This window comes from Copadichromis virginalis, linkage group LG17 (genome assembly GCF_057382275.1).
Source record: "Copadichromis virginalis isolate Kocher_CV1m ecotype Utaka linkage group LG17, C_Virginalis_male_GT1.1, whole genome shotgun sequence".
In the NCBI taxonomy this organism is placed as follows: Eukaryota; Metazoa; Chordata; class Actinopteri; order Cichliformes; family Cichlidae; genus Copadichromis; species Copadichromis virginalis.
This window is the reverse complement of record NC_140634.1, coordinates 9,985,319-10,007,141: the sequence shown is the minus strand read 5'-3', so window position 1 is coordinate 10,007,141 and position 21,823 is coordinate 9,985,319. Positions and strand designations below refer to the sequence as shown.

The window sequence follows — 21,823 nt, the reverse complement described above, 5'->3', positions numbered from 1 at the left end:
CACGCCTCAGGAGGAAACCCGATCCACGGATGATCCGGGATGGAGATTTCTTTCAGTGTCTTTGCCTCACCACATCTGGGGGTTAACTGGGTTAAATTCAACACAGCAGCATCTCTAAATGACTGATTCTAAGCCTGGCACAAAAGATAGAAATCCCTGTTGTTCTGGCATCTTATGCCTGCACACATTACCCTGCTGTTCAGTGGTGCCTGACTGCAATACCTGTTTACCAGATTGTAGTGGGTCTCGTGTGAATCTGTGCAACCCATCTGAACCTCCAGTTGTCACCGCTCTTTCCTCAGACACCAACGTAAGGCTGACAGCACTCTGAACACTTCCTGTTGATCATCTGAAGCACAACAGGGGACTGAAGGCGGGGCAGGGATCGGGAAAATAAAGGTTTATAATTTGCACAAATCTAACCCTGCTGGCTGGGAATTTCATTGGGTGGTGGGTGGTTTGGTGCTGACACTGAGCAATTCTGTGAATGCAATTTTTTTTTATTTATAGAGTTGTCATACAGGGCAAAATGTGAAAAAATTTGCAGTGAGTTACTCAGAGTTCTAGACGAGCGCTGGCTAAAAACAGAGGAGGGCCTAGATGGCGCAAGATTTGCCAGCTTTTTCTGCAAGGTTGGGATGGGCGGAGAGGGCTGCCTCTGCAGGACGACAACTAGATTCTTTCTTTGTCATTCTTTGACAACGACACAGCGGTACCCCGCCTCTCGCCTTATGACAGCTGGGATAGGCTCCAGCACCCCCCGCGACACTGAAAAGGATAAGTGGATGGATATTACTGAGGAGTCAGCATGGGGCGCGCCTCTGTCAGTGCGCCCCAGGGCAGCTGTGGCTACAATGTAGCTTGCTATCGCCAGTGTGTGAATGTGTGTGTGAATGGGTGAATGACTGAATGTAGTGTAAAGCGCTTTGGGGTCCTATGGACTAGAAAAGCGCTATACAAATGCAGGCCATTTACCATTTTTACCATTTTTCTCTTCATTGTTTAGGTGGATCCTGAAGTTTCCTATGTCACCATCAGCAACACCAACCAAGATAAGGTGTTTTGTTTAGTGATATCTGTATGTTTGTTTGTTTGTTATTATTTTATCTATATATCAGACAGCTTTTTTCAGGTTCGTGTTGATGATGAAATGATGCAGTGACTTCTGCTCTACTGTCAATTTTAAAATAACATAGTTCAAGCTGTTGAAAAAAAAAGAATTTGCATTTAATGGAAAGACAATTTTTGAATATTGTTTATGGGTCCAACAGATTTAACCCTTGTGTGGTGTTCATATTTTTGTTACTCAGCCAGTGTTCATGGGTCTGGTGGACCCGCTAGAGTTTTGGCTTTCCAAATTAACACTATCAAACAATTTTATGTTAAATTACTCAACAGATGTTTACTTCATCCCAATTACAAGCCATATGAACAGCAAAGATGGTTAATTTTTTCCCTTTACCTTTGTTAGATCACATTTATGAATTAATGTGCTTCTCGTTTGTTTGTTTGTTTTTATAAAATGTTATTAAAAAATAAATCAGTTATAATCAAGTGGAGTGAGTGGAAAGACACAACACATTTACACGTGAAGCAATATGTTTCACAACTAAATGGGATCAGCTGCTCATCAATGGTGACATTAGGCCCAGGGTTGTAAAACAGGGGGAGGTGGTGCACACACTTATCCCACACTGTCCTGATGGCAGCTAGCTTGTCTCTCTGCCGTCGAGCTGGTCTGTCATCTCGGTTATCAAAACGGATAATCCTGGAAATTTTGTGGAAGTTTTCCAGAGACATTGATGCACGGAAAGGTTCTTGCCGGTTTCTGCATCCCACAGGGATTCTGTGGATTCCCCTTCGGACCTGAAAACTCCTGCAAGGATAAGAACCCCAAAGTAGGCCTTTGGGGTTCTTAGATGAATTTGGTCCATCTCCTTCCACCTCTCTCCAAAAACACACTTTCCTTCTAGATTACTGCAATCCAGAATAATTTTCTGGATGGAATCTGGGATGAAAAGCTCAAATGAAGACTTGATGTCCTGCACATGAGTAAATGTCAGCCGTGTTGGCCCTGGCTTATCACAGTAACAGCTCTGCAGGGTGGCTCATTTCTTGGGCAAGAAGACCATTCAATTTCACCAGTTATTGACATCCATATTTCTTCACTTGCTGTCTGGTGGGCTTGTTCTGGTCCTGAGCTGGCTGCAGATGGAGTACTCGTCTTCGTTTTGTTACTAAATGGTGCTCAACCTCATCCTCTTCTTCAAAGTCACTGTCAGACTCTGAATTTTCAGAAATGTGAAATATTCTGAAACCTCTTTGTCAACATCATCATCCGAAGCCCCTCTCTCTTCCAAAATCAATTGGATGGCCCTCGCAGCAGATAATCTTTTGCCATCTTGATCAGTTGTGATAAGGAACCACACTGGCAACGTCTTATTTATAGTATTATGCCCCTAATTTGCAGGTGGGACAGGGTATGAGAAAATAAAATTTGGATCCCTCAAGAAAGAGGGTAAAATGTGTGGGAATGTAAGAGCAGACGTGTTGATAGTTGAATTTTCAACAATGTTGCAACTTTGTGCGGGAGCAGGAGGGGAAGAAAACACTATCAGCAGCACCAGAAAGGAGGAAGACAGAGTGTGGGAACACAGGACCTACACTTTCAACACTTTTATTAGACCTGGGTCCAGTGGACCCGAACACCTTGTATGTAATGTAAATGTGTGGGGGGAGGTACAGTATGAGGTCATTGAAAATTAGTTTATGTTCTTCACAGAAAATAAGCCAAAGCCAATGAATTTCAGGTTGAAAAAATAAATTGTTTAATTTTTCTTTTCAAAAAAAAAACTGAAAACGGGTCTCACAGACCCGAACACCATACAAGGGTTAAAACCAACTGGAGATTGATTTACTTGAGAAGAGCAGACTTTTTGATAATTTATAGAAAATGGATTGTTTGGTGCAGAAGTACCTGGTGCGGGCAGCTCCAGCTTCGCCCTCCTGAGCTGTGTATTTTCATTTAACCTAGCTAACGCTGTTTCTAAAGCAAGAAATGGGTCTGTAATATCTTGTTCCTGGTTATCCATTTTTTATTATTATTGCTTAACAGGAATATATTAAAAGAACAAAAAACCACAAAAGACAGTTTGTTTGAAAAAACAAAATGAAAAAAAAAACACAAACTTTTTATAAGATGAGCTGAACTAATTCAGCGAACAGAGATACCGCGCGAAGAGCGATTGAAGCGAGCTGCCTTCGTGTGCGTGTTCGCCTTGTCCTCGTTGTCCTTGCGATCCTACCGGTCCTGCTATTCCTCCTTCTGAGATGCCCTGAGAATTTGAGGGTAAGATACAAACAGTTAGTAAAGTTAAATAGAAAAGGGATAGTTTTTATAAAATGAGAAAAAGCGAGACCCTAGAGAGACTGACCGTGATTGGGTCTCAAAGGCAGGCGCGGTGCATTTCGTGTGTCTGATGGCGGAGAAGAAGAAGCGTTTCTGGGGCTCCGATTGGCCGGAGCATCCGGAGTGAGATCGGAGAGCGAGTCTTGCCAGGCCCCGGCGGACAGGCGCAAGTTTTTCCCAGAGGGTCGCGGGAGAGAACAAGCTCCGACGGGGATGGAACTGGGGCCGGATGAAGCGGGGCGATCTAGCATAGAGAGCAGATGCTGTCTGTCGTGTGTGGAGAGACGGATGTTCTTGCCTGTGGATCGCTCAAGCACTGGTGGAGAAGAATTCGGCGAACTCGAAAAAAATAAAGCTGTCCAAGTCTGAGATATCTAGAAAGTTTGATAAAAATGAAAAAGAGGGTAAATGTTTTGTTTTTCTTGTACAATTAGCTGTTAAGAGGGAGAACAAGAATGAACCAAACCAAACCTACCAACTCGATCGAGAGAACCAAAAAGAGAGGAGTTGAGCTCGCTTATCTCAGAGTCTGAAAAGAAATAACAACGAGTATTTACAAACGGGGAAAAACAGTAAAATATAAACATTATATGAACAAGAGTGAGAAAAATGAGGTACCTGATGAGGACATGATCGCTGCTAAAGTTTAGTGTACAAACGCACTTTTTAGCTCTGAGTGTTAGAGGCGAGCTTATTTATATTTTTAAAAAGTGTATTCCAAGTGTTACAGAAGCTATTTTGCATGGCTTTTGAAGATGAAAAAGCTTTTGAGAGAATGGTAAAAAGGAAAATGCGAAAATGTAGTTAGAGGGGGAAGATTAACACTTACCGAGTGATATGCACATAGGGCACGCGAAGGCAGTTGTTGTTGATCCCTGGTTTCGTGGCTGTTGCGAGCTCGCAAGCAGTCTGAGCGGCGCCAGTTGTTGATATGTCTGAAGTCAGAGGTCTTCTGGGAGCTCGACGGCAGTCTTAACCTCAGCGGGAGATCATAAAATCAGACCTGGAGCCGATTGGCTAACCGGGGTGCGAAGGGAGCTGTGCGATTTGTTATGTGATTGGCAGGGGGCGAAGTGAGGGGGAGTTGGTCTCTGGCGGAAAATTTTCAAACGATGTAAGCAGCGCATTTAGGAGCAGAGCGGGGAACGAACAAGGAGGAAAAAATTGTGCTCTGCTCTGGAAGGGTCGGCGATTAAGAGCGAGGTAGAACTTAGACTGTGCGTTGAATTTTAGAGGTTGCTAGTAAGAGGGAAGTTTTTGAAGAAAAAAGACTAAGGAGTTTTCCCCCTGTTTTGGATTATAAGGCTTTTGGGAATAGAGGGTAGCTAACAAGTTATTCTAGGGTTTTTGGGGAAATCGCGGAGGAGTTTTTAAGGAGTTTTCCCTGCTTATGTTTCTAAGGATTAGGTTAAGGGGGCTGCGGGGATCGCGAGAGTTTTTTTCTGAGTATGAGTTTTATTCTAAATCTACAAATGCATATAAATCGAAATAAAGTTTTGCCCCAAGGCATGCAGCCTGTATTTCCGGCCATACTGAACGTTACAAAAGCACAAGTTTAACTAAACAATTTTAATATGGTTTAAGAGATTTTTAAACACATAAGCACGGAGCCCGAGAGAGCACGGTCCGGAGACCTGTGATTCAATCAAAAACCAAAATACTTCACCCGGTATCTTTGTACTAGTTTGTCTGCATAGCTTGTCTCCTGTAGCCTTCGGTGACAAAGGAGGAGAGCCTTCGACCTCCGCTGTTCCTCATGGAGAGGTTAACGTTGAATATGAGCTAAATATGATATTGTAGTCCATTCGTAAGAGTGTTTTGAAGTGCTTATTTTACTATTTGAACTCTGTGAGGCAAACATACAAATGCTATCTGTGAGGCTCATATGCAATTTCTTAAATCCAAATCAAATCAAAACAAAGCTTTTATGCAATGAAAAGGTTCATTAAAACAATGTAAATATACATTTCAAAACAATTCTATGGGGCAACTGTTGCCAAGTCATGATGATGTCATAGGCTCCATTCCCCAAATTCCACAGTTAGGTTTGATTTTGTGATCTGAACACTTCAAGACAAACTTCAGACAAAAAACTAAGAAAAACAGTCACAAAACTCAAGATGAGTGAAGAAGTCCAGCCGCCATACAAGTCGAGCTCAGTGTATAATGAACTCCGTTCGGAGGGGCAATTTTGTGATGCAATCATCAAAGTGGAGGATGTTGAATTTCCGGTCCACAGGGTCATCCTGTGTAACCGTACGCCGTACTTCAGGTGAGTTGCTTACCTGATAATGTGAAGGACAGTTGACTGGTTTATACCTGTGAAAAATGTAATTCATGTACTTAGTCTGTGAAACAGTGCCAACAAAAAGGAACGGGTTGAATCATAAAACTTTTGTGATAGAAAGACTTTGTCACGGTCAACTGACAGATACACCCAAAACATAATGCAAACATTTGCAGATTTCATCTTTACCTTCACAGAGCTCCAGATTCCACTTCAGTAAATGTGCCATTTAAAAAGCACTGTGAATCACTTGGTGATTGTGTGAAGTCTAATTGAAGTGTTTTATTAAGTTATATTAATATCTTCCCCACTGTTTGATACAGTAAGACACACCAGACTTCCTGATACTAAAAATGTTGAATTTTGTTATACAGTTATACACTGAGCAAAAGTTTTGAGTTGCCTCTCATTTTTTTATATTTTGCTTTGAAACAGATGATTTTTTAAAAGTCCACTTGAGCAATAGTTCTCAACGTGTTTTTTTGAAGACTTGTAAAGGTTTCGTTTGGACATTTTTCACCCTTTTTAGTCCAGTGCTTGTACCCGAGGAATGGTTTTGTTTTTGTTCATTTGTTTATTTGTTTGTTAAGCCATTTAACGCTGATATATGAATCATTCAAGCATAAAAAGGACACTAAAACTCAAAGGATGAACCATTATTGTTTCTACACATAACGCATACTTAGGGTGAAGAATCAATTTTAAAGACAAATGGTAAATGGTCTGCATTTGTATAGCGCTTTACTCAGTCCCTAAGGACCCCAAAGCGCTTTACACTACATTCAGTCATTCACCTATTCACACACACATTCACACACTGGCAATGGCAAGCTACGTTGTAGCCACAGCTGCCCGGGGCACACTGACAGAGGCAAAACAAGGAGTAGCACGTATTAAAAAAAAGTAATGTTCTACAGCAAATGAACAGTATCTGAAAGTCATGTCCTTAAGAAAAAAGAAAGAATGCAGCAAATTCATGACACAAGACCATTTAATCCATCTACTTATCATGAAACCTCATCAGAAATGGTTTCATGGTTCATGTAAAACCTGTTAAAACCAATAAATAAATGTTAAGAAAAAAAAAGAAAAGAAATGGTTGTGGAAGGGAAACAGAGACTGTAATTAAGCAACATGCACTGGAACTTCCATAAGGAAAGGAAACAGACTGAGGTATGCCAAATTATGCAATAACTAGACTAAAGATCAGGGCAAACTGGCCTTATGGAGTTGATTTCAATATTTGTCACAGAGGTACAACAGTGAGTGTCTAGAGTTAACTTTAAAACACGGTGGAGGCTCTGTCGTGGTGTGGGACTGCATTGTGTTTGGCAAAAGCTTCATAAACATGGTGCCAATGTAATAAAGACATTGAAAACCCAACAATCAAGCGCACTAAACATGTACAAACTCTGTTTTGGAGTTATATACTCTATGGCAATATGGACTAGACATTACAAGACTATCACAGTAATCACATAGTAACACATGTAATTAGGAAATCATTTCCATTCCTGTCAACAGATTTTATATATTTATCTTACTTGTGCATGACATAGTTTATTATCTTGTTGCCTCCACACCGTTTAATATTCTCTACTCTGTCTCCATCTCTACCCTCAGGGCTCTTTTCATCCGCTGGAGCAACCCAGACAAACAGGTCTTCAACATACCTGGCTTGTCTCCTGAGATGATGGAACTCATCATTAACTTTGCATACACCGGCTCAGTTTCCATAACGGAGGAAAATGTAGTGGAACTTCTCATGGCAGCTGATCAACTCAATGCAATGGACATTGTGAAACTCTGCTCTGACTTCCTCGGGGAGCAACTGTGCCCAGAGAACTGCGTTGGCATTTGGCAGTTCACAAAAGTATGCTTATCACCCGAACTACGCGCCAAGGCCTACCACTACATCATCAATAACTTTAAGCAGGTTGTTCTTGAGGAGGAGTTCCTGCAGCTAACTGTGGAGGAACTTGCTGACATCCTTGATAGAGACGACCTCAATGTGCAGTTGGAGACCACTGTGTATGAAGCGCTTACAAAGTGGATTAGCCATGTACCTGCAGAACGGAAACAACACCTCACCGCTCTGTTGCCCAAGGTCTATAAACTTTCATTACTACATTTAGTTTGGACTTAAATCTTCAGCATTTAAGTCATAGATTGAGTCGTTCCATCTGGGTGTAAGGATGCTTTAATATCTCAAGATGTTGCTCTTTTCAGCTGTAGCCAAACCACATTTAAGAAATTCTCTTCAAGAGCATTAAAACCGTATCAGAGCTCTACACACATACTATAGAATAAATTATATTTATTAAGTATAGTTGCTAGGGCTATGACTAAAAACTGTCCCTGCTGACGAAAAGGCTAATGGTGTCTGACTTTGGTCGCTCTCTTGCTATCAATAAGAAAATTAAACAACATTAGGAGCATTATCCTAAAGAAGCTTGAGTTTACTAAAACTGATGTAGTTGAAATTCAGTGTTTTTTCTATTCTCTAAGTCAGGGGTGCTCACACTTTTTCCGCATGTGAGCTACTTATAAAATGACCAAGTCAAAATGATCTACCCACTACAAAAATCCAAAACATATACTTATTTATAAATATATTGAGGATTCTTTATATCTACAATGTATATACATGCATAACCGCAATATCCAATATTTCACAACACAATTAACTATGTAAATCTTTTGTCATTACCTGAGTTTACTCTGATGACTTGCACTGAATTGAATCAGCCTGGGATGCATAGTCCGGACAGTAGCTGCTGACGGCCAGGTTTAAGAGAAAAAACCGAGAGCTAAAAATTGGAGTTAACTCGCTGACTAGCTTGTCAGTTTTACTACACTTCGCGCCACTGTTTGCGCATGCGCAGCGACCTAAGCGTCAGAAAAAATCTGATGTCATCTGACTGGCTTCCCTGTATCAATCAAGTGACGGGATGGATGATAGGCTGGCATCTATTTTTTTAATGCCATGCGATCTACCAATACTACCTTTGCGATCGACTGGTCGATCGCGATCGACGTATTGAGCACCCCTGCTCTAAGTCATATTCTCTTCTGTCATCTCTCTGTAGGTCCGACTGGGATTGATGACGTCAGACTACCTAAAGGACAATGTGCTGTCTAGTGAGCTGGTGGGGGCCAATTCTGAGTGCCTGTCCATGATAAGTAATGCCATCTTAGACATACATGGTCTAGGAAGCAGACCCTTCATGTCTGGCTTGTGTCACCCTCTTGTTCGTCCCCGCCTGCCTCATTCCATCCTGCTGGCCATTGGGGGGTGGAGTGGTGGTAATCCAACTAACGGCATCGAGGCCTACGATTGCAGGGCTAACCGCTGGGTCAACGTAACGAACAACCTCGAGTTTCCTCGTGCTTATCATGGAGCCGCCTTCCTCAACGGGTACGTCTACTTCATTGGTGGCTTCGACAGGGTGGAGCATTTCACCAGCGTCTGTAGGTTTGACCTGACCACTCGCTCCTGTAAGGAGGTGGGGCCCATGCACTCCTGCCGCTGCTATGTGAGTGTGACTGTGTTGAATGGGTTCATCTATGCCCTGGGAGGCTTCGACGGGCATGTACAACTCAGCAGTGCAGAGCGCTATCAACCTGAAATCAACCAGTGGAGTCTTATTGCACTGATGCACGAACAGAGGAGCGACGCCAGCTGCACAACACTTAACAACCGGGTGGGTGAAGTAAAAGAGTAGCAGAGAAATAGAGTAGGGTCTCAGGCACACAGGCCTAGAGACCTGTCAGCAACCTTTGGTAACAACCAGTTGCTAGGGAAAAATGTGTACTCCTCAGCTGGTTAGGCAGTGATTGTATGAAAGACTCTACAGATTTCTACAGCAAATAGTTTGTGAGTATTTGCAGACAAGTCAGAGTACTCCATGCAAACCTCAACAGTCTGCTTACGACCAAAGGAAACACAAGGAGGCTTGTGGTGCAACACCTTCCTGGTTACAATTTCACGGTAGTGACAGCCATCAACCTCCAGCAACCACTTGCCAACCAGTCAGGGAATACACATTTTTACAGTGAAGCGAGGCGCAAGATAGGTCACAAACTGGTTTCTGTGTTCATGTTTTCAAATTTAAAAGTATAGTTTAAAAAGTTGAAAAATATACTAATATATATCTATTTTGTTTCTAACTGATCACAAGTGCATCTTTGCATTTATGTACAGTACTTTAGTTGAGTTGACTTGTCAACTAAAATATAACAGATATTACAAAAATAGTAAAACACATCATTATTTTATTATATTAAGATCCCAGATTACAATTATTTATCTGCATTCCTGAACAGAAAAATTAGCCTTATTGATTGAATGTTATGTTTGATTCATTTCTGGCTTTCTGACTGAAAGAAGTCCCACATACTCAGGTAAAAGTTGGGTGCATAAACATGTTTTTATGACAGGTAATTGTAAAACACACACATTTGTTATTACACATTTGTTTTGTTCAGTTGGACACTTGGGTACTGAGTATCGGTCTTACTTCACAAATGATGTGGAAACATTTCACTTACAGGTAACATTGTTTCCAACTGAAATCTAAGAAATGTAAAGATATTTAATGTCCCTTTTTTGTTTTCAGATTTACATTTGTGGTGGATTCAATGGCAACGAGTTTCTGCAGACAGCTGAATATTACAACCCAGAGAGCAACCAGTGGACGATGATCAGTCCCATGAACAGCCGCCGCAGCGGGATAGGTGTCATTGCATATGCGGATCATGTCTTTGCAGTAAGACCACAAAGTAGTGCTGACACTCACGTAACATACAAATCAAATCTGTAATGTTCTTTGATCAGCAAGGCTTAACACAGATTTGGCTGACACAGAATTTTGCTAACTTTGTTTTGTATTTATCAATGATCAGATTCCTATCCTGACCACAGGTTCAGAGAAGGCATTCTTACTCATTCTATGTATTAATTTAACCGATTAATGATGTTTCTGCCTCATTTTTCTTTTCATGTTCCCCATTACCAAAATGTTGTGTCTTTAATGATTTCACTCATGATTTCACATTTCACTCAGTACAACAGAAATACTTGTTCAAAACCAACATTGTCATCCTCATCGTTCCATAGAGGACATATGTTAGAGACAATTTCAAACTCATCCTGCAACACCTTTAGAAAAATGAGGGAATAAGCCAAGTGATTAGAACTCATCCTCTGGGGACGGTAGGCATTTTAGCTGTAAATTTTATCTTGCTATTTGCCTTAAAACCACTTATTTAGTTGTTTTGCAGCTGCACCCTTTGGTAAAAAGCAAAGATTTTAGTCTCACCTTCTGAGACACACTTCTTTCTTTATTTAGCTAGCTACCGTTTAGTATTTATTTTCTATTCAGACTAAGTCTCTATTCAAATAAAGGAAAAGTTATTATCAGCAGAATGCAGTGACCTTACCCTGGTGCTGACCTCAGGGTCTTTGATCAGGCTTTTAGGCCCCAAGGCCTGTCAGGGCTACTTTAATCTGTTATAGGAAGAAAGGACTGGAACTCAATGTTCCTTTTTGGACTAAAGGCAAAAGAGCTGTGAAGACATTTATACTGAAAACACAAATACTTTTTGTCGAGGGCTATTCATCTTTGTTGATAATAGCGTGGTGTGATAGACAACAGTGCTTTAATAGCTGTAGTTGAGGCTTGAGTGAAAAAAGGTCTCATACAGACTTCCACAACAGCTGGCTTCTACTTTATTTTACTTTCTCCTTTTAATTCAGAAGTCATTTTCACACACCACTGCACCCTGATCTTTTCTAGACATTCCCAACAAATGTGGGCCTGTGAGGATGCAAATACTGGGACGTTAATGGGCCTTTTTTAAACAACTTTTATGTGTAAACTCCATATAACAGCATGAGAATATGTCAGGTAGCTGTTCGCTTTATCCAGGTAAAACCCTAAACCAATCAGAGTATTTCCAGTAGTCAGATCACACCTAAGGTAAACAATCTCCTTGTATCTGCTACATATTAACTTTGGACAGTATTGCAACTTAATTCTTCAGTCATTTTCTGGAGTATCTGTGCAAAAACAGCTAAAGACATATAGCAGGTACATTTTCTTACAGGGGTACGGTGAAGCTGGTTACACTTACATTCAATCATTTGACCCACGTATTTACTTTTAGGTTGGTGGCTTCGATGGAAACAACTGTCTGCACACCGCTGAGGCTTACAACCCACATTCCAATACGTGGAACCTCGTGTCCTCTATGCTGACCCCCCGCAGCAACTTTGGCATTGAGGTAATTGACGATCGCCTCTTTGTCGTCGGGGGTTTCAACGGCTTCACCACCACTTCGAACATTGAGTACTACGACGCTTTAACCAATGAGTGGTATGAGGCGTGCAACATGGAGATTTTCCGCAGCGCCTTGAGCTGCTGTGTGGTGTCCGGACTTTGCAACATGACTGAGTACACCTTTCCTCGTGACGTCCTGCCACTTGCAAATGTGCCAGAAGAAGCAATGGAGTCAGCAGACTCCACGTAACATCTTTAAAGTGCAGTGCTGCCATGTGTTAACATCTGAGACTCCAACATGAAGGACTGAAATAAATCTTTAGAGCATTAAACTGCTGGTGAACTGGACATTTTTTGTAGGTATCTCAAAAACTTTCAGTAGGAGAGTCTGCACTGTAGATACTGGGTTTTATTAAGAGAATGCAATTGCAACAATAACAAATTGAAAAGATTTTTTCATTCCCTGTAATGTATGGCTGCTGAGTAGCCACACCAGACATGCACACAGGGTGACTAGATCACAATAAGCCGCATGTCGGACTTTTCAACTCTTGCTAGGTAAACACAATAAGAATAAAGGGAAGTTTTCACTCCCCCTTGTTATTTCAGCTGCGGTTCTGTCTGGTAACAGTCTATAGGTTTGAGTAAGGATGTATCCATAGGTCTTTTTGGAGCACTAGCTGACAATTTATGAATCTTTAGCCAAATATCACACAAATATACTGTGTCGCTTCACACCATTTTTTCTCTTATGTGAAACTGAAAAATAACTCTATTTCTCAGTATATCTGTTATCTGCTTTGTGGTATTTTCCACTATATTGCGTAGAATGATATATTTGTTCATGATAAAAGCACCAACTTTATATGTACTGAGGAAAATCCAGTGTTTAGAAAGGTGGATGTCCTGCAGAGCCTGTAAAATGTGGGACATTGGTTCAAGATGTGGGAGAGGGGGGAAAGCATAAAAATGCTGTGCAGTCCCCCTTATAGAGGGACATCTGATCCCCCAACCTGCACAACATGAAGTATGAAGCAACACCAGTGTACCACAAGGCTGTGTGATGAGCCCTTTCCTCTACTCCCTCTTCACCCACGACTGCAGACCTGCTGATGGTTCCAACACCATCATTAAGTTTGCAGATGACACCACGGTGATTGGCCTCATCAGTGACAACGATGAGGCCGCCTACAGGGAGGAGGTGGATCGTCTGGCTGAGTGGTGCGACACAAACAACCTGCTGCTTAACATCGAGAAGACCAAGGAGCTCATCGTGGACTACAGGAGGAATGCTGACCCACATCCACCCATCCACATTAAGGGGACGGCTGTGGAGCGTGTGAGCAGCTTCAAGTTCCTGGGAGTCCACATCTCCGAGGATCTCACCTGGACGACCAACTGCTCCAAGCTGGTCAAGAAGGCTCACCAGCGCCTCTTCTTCTTGAGGACTCTGAGGAAGAACCACCTGTCCTCAGACATCCTGGTGAACTTCTATTGTTGCACCATCGAGAGCATCCTGACCAACTGTATAACAGTCTGGTACGGGAACTGCTCTGCCTCGGACCGGAAGGCGTTACAGAGGGTCGTGAAAACTGCCCAGCGCATCGCCAGAGCACCACTTCCTGCCATAAAAGACATCTACAGGAAGCGGTGTCTGAAAAGGGCTGGGAAAATCATCAGAGACCCCAGTCACCCATCACATGGACTCTTCACCCTCCTGCCCTCTGGGAGGCGCTACAGGAGCCTCCGGACTAAGACCACCAGGTACTGGAACAGCTTCTTCCCCACAGCTGTCAGACTCCTGAACTCTGCCTCCTGACATCTGACCCACGTTAACTCATGGACTGAACACACACACACACACACACACACACACACACACACACACACACACACACACACACACAATGGACAACTGTACCCTCAAACACACAATAATAACATGGACTGAACCACCACTCACAACCACTAGCACTTTATATAGCCTCTGTAGAAATTATCCACACCCTCACTTATCTTAACTGCACTACTGTATAGCTCTGTGTAAATAATCATTCTGTACATACGATAATTTTTAACCCTACAACTGTTTACAACTTGCATAGTTCCCATTTCTGTTTAGCTGTATATCTCAGATTTCTGTAAAGTTATTTCATATTCTGTATAGTTTTTCATATTTATATCCTGTTCATAGCCTGTACATAGCTTGTACTCACTACAGCCTGTACATACCTATAGTTAGAATATTCACAACATACTTCATACCATGTACATTATAACATACCATAATAGACCCATTTCTGTAATATACTTACATATCTATATTATTGCTAATATATATTGTAATATATCTATATCACTAAAGCACTTCTGGATGGATGCAAACTGCATTTCGTTGCCCTGTACCTGTGCATGTGCAATGACAATAAAGTTGAATTCTAATTCTATTCTAACACCAGTAACACAACACCTTATGGAGGTAAACGTGTAGACAGTGATGTGCAAAGCTGTTCATAGAAACATCTTCCATCCATGGTGGTGTAATCTTTATTCTGATGCTGGATTGTTCCTGCTCCTCCCCTTCATTTTATAAACACTCTAAATCAAACTCATTCCATTATAATTTTTTTCATTTTAGGATGATGTTTTCATACAATCCTCTACATCTGCATCAAACCAGGCTTGTCACATACAACCTGCTATTAGTCCTGTATATTATTTATTTTAGGACTCCCTGTGACCTCTGTGTTGGTCTATGATAACATTACACGTATTGATGCATATACTTGTGATGCTTAGAGGCACTGTAAACTTTAATAAATGGTGCATTAAAGTTTATACCAAAACTGCGATGCTAGCTCACACATTGCTCATTGCAATTCCTGTTTTCATAGCCATTGCTATGAAAAAGTAGAATGGGAGGGAGAGCCTTCAGTTTTCAGGCACCTCTTCTCTGGAACCAGCTTCCAGTTTGGATTCAGGAGACAGACACTATCTCTACTTTTAAGATTAGATTTAAAACTTTCCTTTTTGGTAAAGCACATAGTTAGGGCTGGACCAGGTGACCCTGAATCCTCCCTTAGTTATGCTGCAATAGGCATAGGCTGCTGGGGGACTCCCATGATGCATTAAGTTTTTCCTTTTCAGTCACCTTTTTCACACAGTATGTGTTAATTGGTAGTAGGCTTTCGAGCCTATACAGCTTGGAGTAAGACAACATGCATGAAGAGGATGATGTGGACAAAATACTCATTTGCCTAATAATTCTGAACTCCCTGTATTTGAAGATCCTAGATGACTTCCATCTTGAGTTATGGCATTCACAAGATTTTCAGAAAGCAGTGCATAATAAAAAGGCTGAGACCACAAGTGACCTCTTATCTTCCAATGTGTCATCTCCACCTCTCATCCTGCTGCTGTCATTACACTGTCTTAACACACACCCTGCCACACTTCCACACTCGCTGTGTTATTAACTTACATGACCTTTGAAGTAGAGACCTACCAAATCTTTGAACCATAACCCAACCTTCTATAGTACGCTTGTTTATTCTAATGAAAGCCACTAATACTGGCCACAGTGCTGTTGTTTTGGTCGTCCTTTACACAGATGTGTAGTTAATGTAATGTTTTTGTAAGGTTTTATGGTAAAACTGACATTTTCTAAGGTTTAACAAAAATGAGTAATGAGTACTGGGACGCCACGTTTTAAACACTAAATACATAAATACACACATATTCTGACTCACACACCTTATTACACTTTGGTCACAGGTAACTGGTCCAGTCATCCAGTTTATGATACATTAGCAGACAATCCAGAGGCTTAAAACTCGTTGAGAGTTTTTTTTCTAAAACCGCATTATGAGATCACTAGCATAAGCTTTTTAAATTTGTTCTCAATTTTAATCTACTCTTCTAGCATGCCTTATGTGAAGCAACTCGCAAGAACAAACAGAAATTGATCTAAGTGAGGTTCACAAACTGTCCATTTCACTTTCGCTTGTTAACAGATCGAGAAAGGTCGAAGTTACGTGGTTACTATAAAAATGTGCCATCCAGTCTTGGAAATTTAATGACTGGGTTAACTGAGCTTGTGCAGTACAAGGATGCTAGTGAACCAGTGTTGGCCACACCCTGTCTACTACTGATATCAAGACCTTTTCACTGCATCTTTCAGCCAGATGCTTCGTGTAACAACTGAGTAGCGTAGACTATTGAACAGCTGTATATCATTTTAAAGTGTTGAGGCTTCTCCCAGATATTGCGAGTGGTTTATCTCATAAAGATTTTACAAGGCTCCACATGGCTGCTGGAAGATAACAGAGTCTTTCCAGATGATCCCAAAATCTAGGAACAAATCTGAAAACTGTGGTGGAGGTTTAAGGGAGTTGGATAAGTTGGGGAAAAACGTCATATATTGCATGCCCTTCTTGCCTTCATAAGGCAGTTCGATAGAGATGACAACAACTGGGCAAAGAGAAAGGTCTCATCAGAAATTTCTGGGATGTCTTTTCTACATTTTTCTTTAATATACAAAGAATGGGATCTGCTAGCATATTCCCAATAGAGCTGCCAGAACATAAAAGCTCAGAAGAAACCAGCACATGAGTACAAATAAAGTGAGCAGTAAAGAATCATACTGGAATTTCCAGTAGAACCAGTCAACAAGTTCACCATCAAGAAAACTACACTCTGTCCCTTGAGAGTTCTTCTTCCTCTCCTCTCCACTTCCTGTTGGTTTGACCTCAGCTGTTTCCCATGACCACATTTCTCTGGGGCACTGTCACAGCATGCATTTTTATTATAGCATATAAATAGACTCCCTTGCTGTATGATCTAAAGAGGCCAGGCTATTTGATAGATACTTACCGAATACCAAAGCAGCTATGGCAAACAACAAATTCAAAGGCCAGAGAAGCCAAGACAGCATTAGAGGACAATTTCCCTTTCCCCCCCAGCCACTGTCTAAAGCCTGTATTGGCTGCCTTTTATACTCCAAGGGCATCCATTTTGCCAATCACATTAGACTGACACAATGCAACCAATTGAATTAAGCTGCAAAAATAACATCAGCATCACCACCAATGCAATTCCAGCTCCTGTTACTCAGCATCGCAGCAAAGTGTTTGATTATTTTAAATGAAGGGCACTGGGCAGAGAGAAGATGCTTTCCCCTCACATAGAACAAAAGGCCAACATTCCAGGTGGCAGGTAAGGTTTCTTCACGTTTGTCTGCTGAAATGCATCCACCAATTTCAGCTTTGCACATTTTTCAAATGTCATACTCTTTATGCTACTGTGCTATTAGCTGGAAAAATGCAAAAACAACTGGGGGAATTTTAGTTTTTTTTAAAAAGGGTGGGGCCACTTATAGAAGCAATACATAGCAAGAGACATAATCATAATAATGAGGTATTAAAACAAACTTTTGCTATTATAAAAAGGAAAAGAAAACCTTATTTTTTCTATTGTTTCTATATGGTGTGCTATTTGTAAAACACCTACCCTTAGTTATGGTAATGCGTTACTGGAAGACAAACAGTTGGACCCAGGCAGCTCCCAGCTTTCAGCATTTATTGTAAACTCAAACATGCAGTCATTTGCAACTGGAAATTATCACAGATGGCAGATCCAGCCATCTAACAGAACTGATTCCCCCATTTCAAATTACACACCACGCATGCATCTTTTCATTACTGATCTCAGCTGCTTGCCAGCATTGCTTTGCATCACTGCAGCTCAATGCAGGGTACATTTGCAATACTTGGGCTTTGCAGGGCTTACCTGGCATAAATGTCTGCAGCACATCAAAAACAAAGTAGAAAAACCATACATCTATAATGTGAGCACCATAAACACCAATTTACTCGCTTTGAATGTGTTCACTGAAACTTGAACTGTGCACTGAAATGCAGGCAACATTATAGTTAGTCAAAAAACTCCCCGACCTCTTCAGAGGTGTGAAAATAAATATGTGAATGATGTGGAATATCATTTTCTCCCTGTGGTCGGGTGCTCGCCTTAAGAACAAGTCTGAAGCCGCCTTCAAAACATGTTTATCTGTAGGTTACAGTAACTATAGAAGCAGAAGAAATATAACAGATGAGGAGAAGTCAATGAGTTACCATAGTAGGACAAAATCAAAAAAGCTTTCTTGTTGCTTGTTCTCCTCTTAGTCTGCAAAAATACTTTTGAGTCTCTCCCCTTTCACTTTATTTTCTTTTAGAAAAACTTCTTGTTTTCCATCTACTTCCCCTCTCTTCATTTTCTTTCATCATCTGTGTTTTCCTCATCCTCCTCACGTCATGTTTGTGCATCCTTTTCATTTCCAGCTGTCCTCCCTACCATCATCTATGCATTTCTATCCATTTGCTCTACAGTCCCGTCTCAAAGAAACAGAATTAAATCTGCTTGGCAGCTGCCAGGATTTTGTGAACGCGTATATGTGTGCCGACGCTAAACCACTGCCCAAGGGGATATGTGAATTTAACAACGTCATCAAGTTATCACACACACCTGCATATCGAGCAAGGCCAGGCTTGCAGCTAAGTAGCCACACAACAGCAAACATCTTATTTGTACGAAACGCTGAAAGACTTTCACTGTCCTCCTGGTCCAAAGAGAAAAGTTACTATCACACTGCACCACAATACCAGCAACTTTCATTTGGTTTGGATTTTTGCCTCCAAAAGTTACATTTCATTCAAAGTTTTCATTCTCTTCTCCCAAGATGATTTCAGCGTTTTATGGGATGCAAATTTACACTGATTTATTAGAGTATTTAAATACAAGCATCTTTACAACCCTCAAGGGAAAGAGGAAAATACTTAGTGTAATTTAAGCCCATAAAAGTACACAATTTCCAGTAAAGGATCACCTACACTGCACTCTTTCCCTCAAAGACAATACTTATAACAGCTTGACTGACAACAATTGATATGTGATTTAAATTAATATCATAAAGAGTTGTTTCACGCTTAAAGGTGTGTGTTGGGTTTAATTTTACACCCCTGGTTGAATCTCTGAAATGCTTTCATGAGCTCTGAGCCAACAGATTTCTAGCCTATAAAACATGACTGCAGATATGTACCCAGGATAATTTACAGCTAGTTATTACTTGTGTGGAATTTAGCAGTTCTGCAGTTTCATCTTTCTTGCTAAATACAGCAAAATGTCCTCAGCATGTTATTAAAAAAACAAAACCATCCAGTGTTTGAGGGATATTTGTGAGGAAGTTTTTATGCCATGTAACTTGAATGTGTCCTGCAATAATTGTAACTTAATAGTTACATTAAAAAGCCAATTTAGAAAAACAGTAAAAGAAGTTAAAGAAGTGAGTGCAAAACAGTTCTGCTTCACTTTCACCTCCAAGCACACAAAGTCTTAACTCCTAGCAGTTCAAACATGCACACTAGTTCAGTGCAGCGATTAGAAGGGATTTAAATGGTTAAGACTCTCCGGAGCTTTACCGTATTTCTCTCGCTTTTTTGCAACAAATAATCCTAAAGGTAAAAGTGCCCATACACCAGTCTTACCTTGAGAGAGTTGCAGAGCGACACAGACGGGCTGCTGCCTGCAGCCTGCACATCTGCTGGGGATGTAATGCAAAGCTGATAGGAGACCCCCACTGCCAGAGTACTGATTACAGCACCCTGGTTTTGGGACGGTGTAGTCTTAGCGGGCAGATGGTATCATCCATTTCAGTTACTACAGTCAGAGAAAAGCCCCGACCCCGGAGTATCTGTCAGGACCGCAGCAGACAACGAAAAATTGAACTACAGTACGCGTCTTCGTTTTATTTCTCTAGTGCCAATTAAAAGGCATGTAAAAGTGGCGCTTCGTTGGCTACCTTACAGTTACCTTCTGATGCTGTGGCAGGACCAGGCGGGGCAAATGCAAATCAAGGTGGTGCTAATTGGCTGGAAAAGCCCTCCGGCAGCACTGTCTTTGGAGGGTGGAGGAGCAGGACTTAAAGGGTGTCCTGCTCTGTCAGAAAAGGTACCCGTGTGCGTGTTATCCGCTGTGAAGGCTAGAGGCGTTTCTGTTTCTCTGCACCGTCATTTCTTTTAAATTATGATCTAAATAAACCCCCGATTAAAATATCATCAAACGTTTAGGTTACACGAGACTTTTCGGGGTTTTGAGTGTAAGTTAAATCTAATTATGGCCATTGGGTTGCAGACTTGATTACTGAGTCACTTGCAGGTGGTACAGTTAGCACCATTTGCGATGTATTTATTTTCAAGAGCAAAGGTAAGCAAAATTAAAAGTAAAATATTTAAACGGATACAAAACTTTCGAACGCAGTAGCTAGTTAGCATTCCGGCTTAGACATCCTGATAATTTACATGCTAATCAACCGGGCGCCTTTTCAAATTAAGTTTAAACCAATGACTGTAGAAAACTGTTTTCTATAGTCATTGGTTTAAACCTGGACATAAAAGGTGAAACAAAATCAACCCACAAATAGTCATTAGCCAACTCTAAAGTTGTATATACCTTGTTCACATTGTAGACTTTATTTTTTTTTTAAGAAAAATAGAATTAATAACTTAATTAAATGTACGTTTCCACCTGGTCTCCCTAACTTTCATGTTTCGTCTGCTACTTTCTGGCGAAATCGTCTTCCTTTCAAAATAAAAGACTTCCGTCTTCAAAATAAAGACTGAACTAAAACCTAAAACCACTTAACTTTATACGTGAGTTTTTGTTCTGCGTTGTTGTTTGTTTGTTGTATTTGTCACCTCACGTTACACTTTTTGATTGAAACTAAATCTGACGGTTTTTAAGTTACAAAATATAGCAAATCAATTCATCAAGAAACGTAAGCGAATCAGCAACAATCCCTCAAGAGGGGCTGATCCCAAAACGCATACGGCTCTTTGCATCACAATATCTAAGTACTGGTATTACTGGGCAACAACTGGGAATAATCGTGTAGTATTTAAGAAGGGACGATGCCATCTTGTGGAGGAAAATGGAAAGCCACAAATTGAAATGGTTCTTTCCAAAGTAGCACTACCTTTACTCCACTAACGTTGAGCTTTGAAAGTCATATATTTAAATGGCTATAGAAACATTATTGGTATACAGTCCTAATCTGCACTGTATGTTATGTATTTCATCTGGAAAACTGCTTTTCCAAATATGTGGAAATTATTTTGTTCTGAGTCTTTTGAACTGATGAAATTTGAATAAATAGTTAATAGTGTACCACGAGTAGTTCTCAAGAGTAGGCAGAGAGGAAATAGAAAAATGTATGTATTATCAGGTAAAATGGTGCCAAAAGACTTCTGAAATATTTTCAGCTGTCCCTTTAGAGATACAGTCACTATTTCACAGAGGTAATCAATCACTGATTCACTATATCTGGTGCCCCTTTGTAGGTTATCTACAGATACAGAGGTTAGAGGGCAGATATGATGGTAGCCCCCCTTTGGATATCTGCTGTCATGTTCAAATCTGTTAAATGTTTTCTTTTATTTAATTTTCATCCTTTGGAAGTTGATTATTGATTCTATAAAATATAACATCACCTTATTCTTTCCATTCACCTAAAACGGCAACATAAAACTGATCTGATCTGACAAGTTACAAAATAAATACATAATAAAATAATTCTGTCACCAATGTAAAAATAAATCCTTGATAATTACAAAGTGTGTCATTTGTAATGTTCTTTCAACCAGTGGTCTGAGTTACAATTTCACATAAATCAGCCCCAGTGTTGCTTCACATTTGACTGATGGGTGAATTGGTGCTGATGTGACATTCGCAGTATAATTAGACTCTCTTTAGACAGCGACATTCCAGCTTTGGTGAAGGTGCTGTATTTGATACGTT

At 40.7% G+C, this 21,823-nt stretch overlaps 1 protein-coding gene and 1 long non-coding RNA gene across 3 annotated transcripts; one reads left to right on the top strand and one right to left on the bottom strand.

The window, feature by feature from the left end:
* Positions 1–3,208: 3,208 nt before the first annotated feature.
* On the bottom strand, positions 3,209–5,397 carry LOC146688992 (uncharacterized). 2 transcript variants are annotated; one of them, XR_014915942.1, is made up of 4 exons: positions 4,239–5,397; positions 3,885–3,938; positions 3,435–3,783; positions 3,209–3,335 (listed from the first exon to the last, which is right to left on the bottom strand). It is a non-coding gene; the product is annotated as an uncharacterized LOC146688992 (long non-coding RNA). The 2 variants fall into 2 exon arrangements; XR_014915941.1 differs by having other exon boundaries at positions 3,885–5,397.
* A 63-nt stretch (positions 5,398–5,460) lies between these two features.
* On the top strand, positions 5,461–12,309 carry LOC146688991 (kelch-like protein 10). The gene is made up of 5 exons (XM_085436365.1): positions 5,461–5,681; positions 7,320–7,803; positions 8,786–9,400; positions 10,316–10,465; positions 11,865–12,309. The coding sequence occupies exons 1-5, from the start codon at positions 5,530–5,532 to the stop codon at positions 12,225–12,227; spliced, it is 1,764 nt and encodes a 587-aa protein (XP_085292491.1). The 5' UTR covers positions 5,461–5,529; the 3' UTR covers positions 12,228–12,309.
* Positions 12,310–21,823: the final 9,514 nt, after the last annotated feature.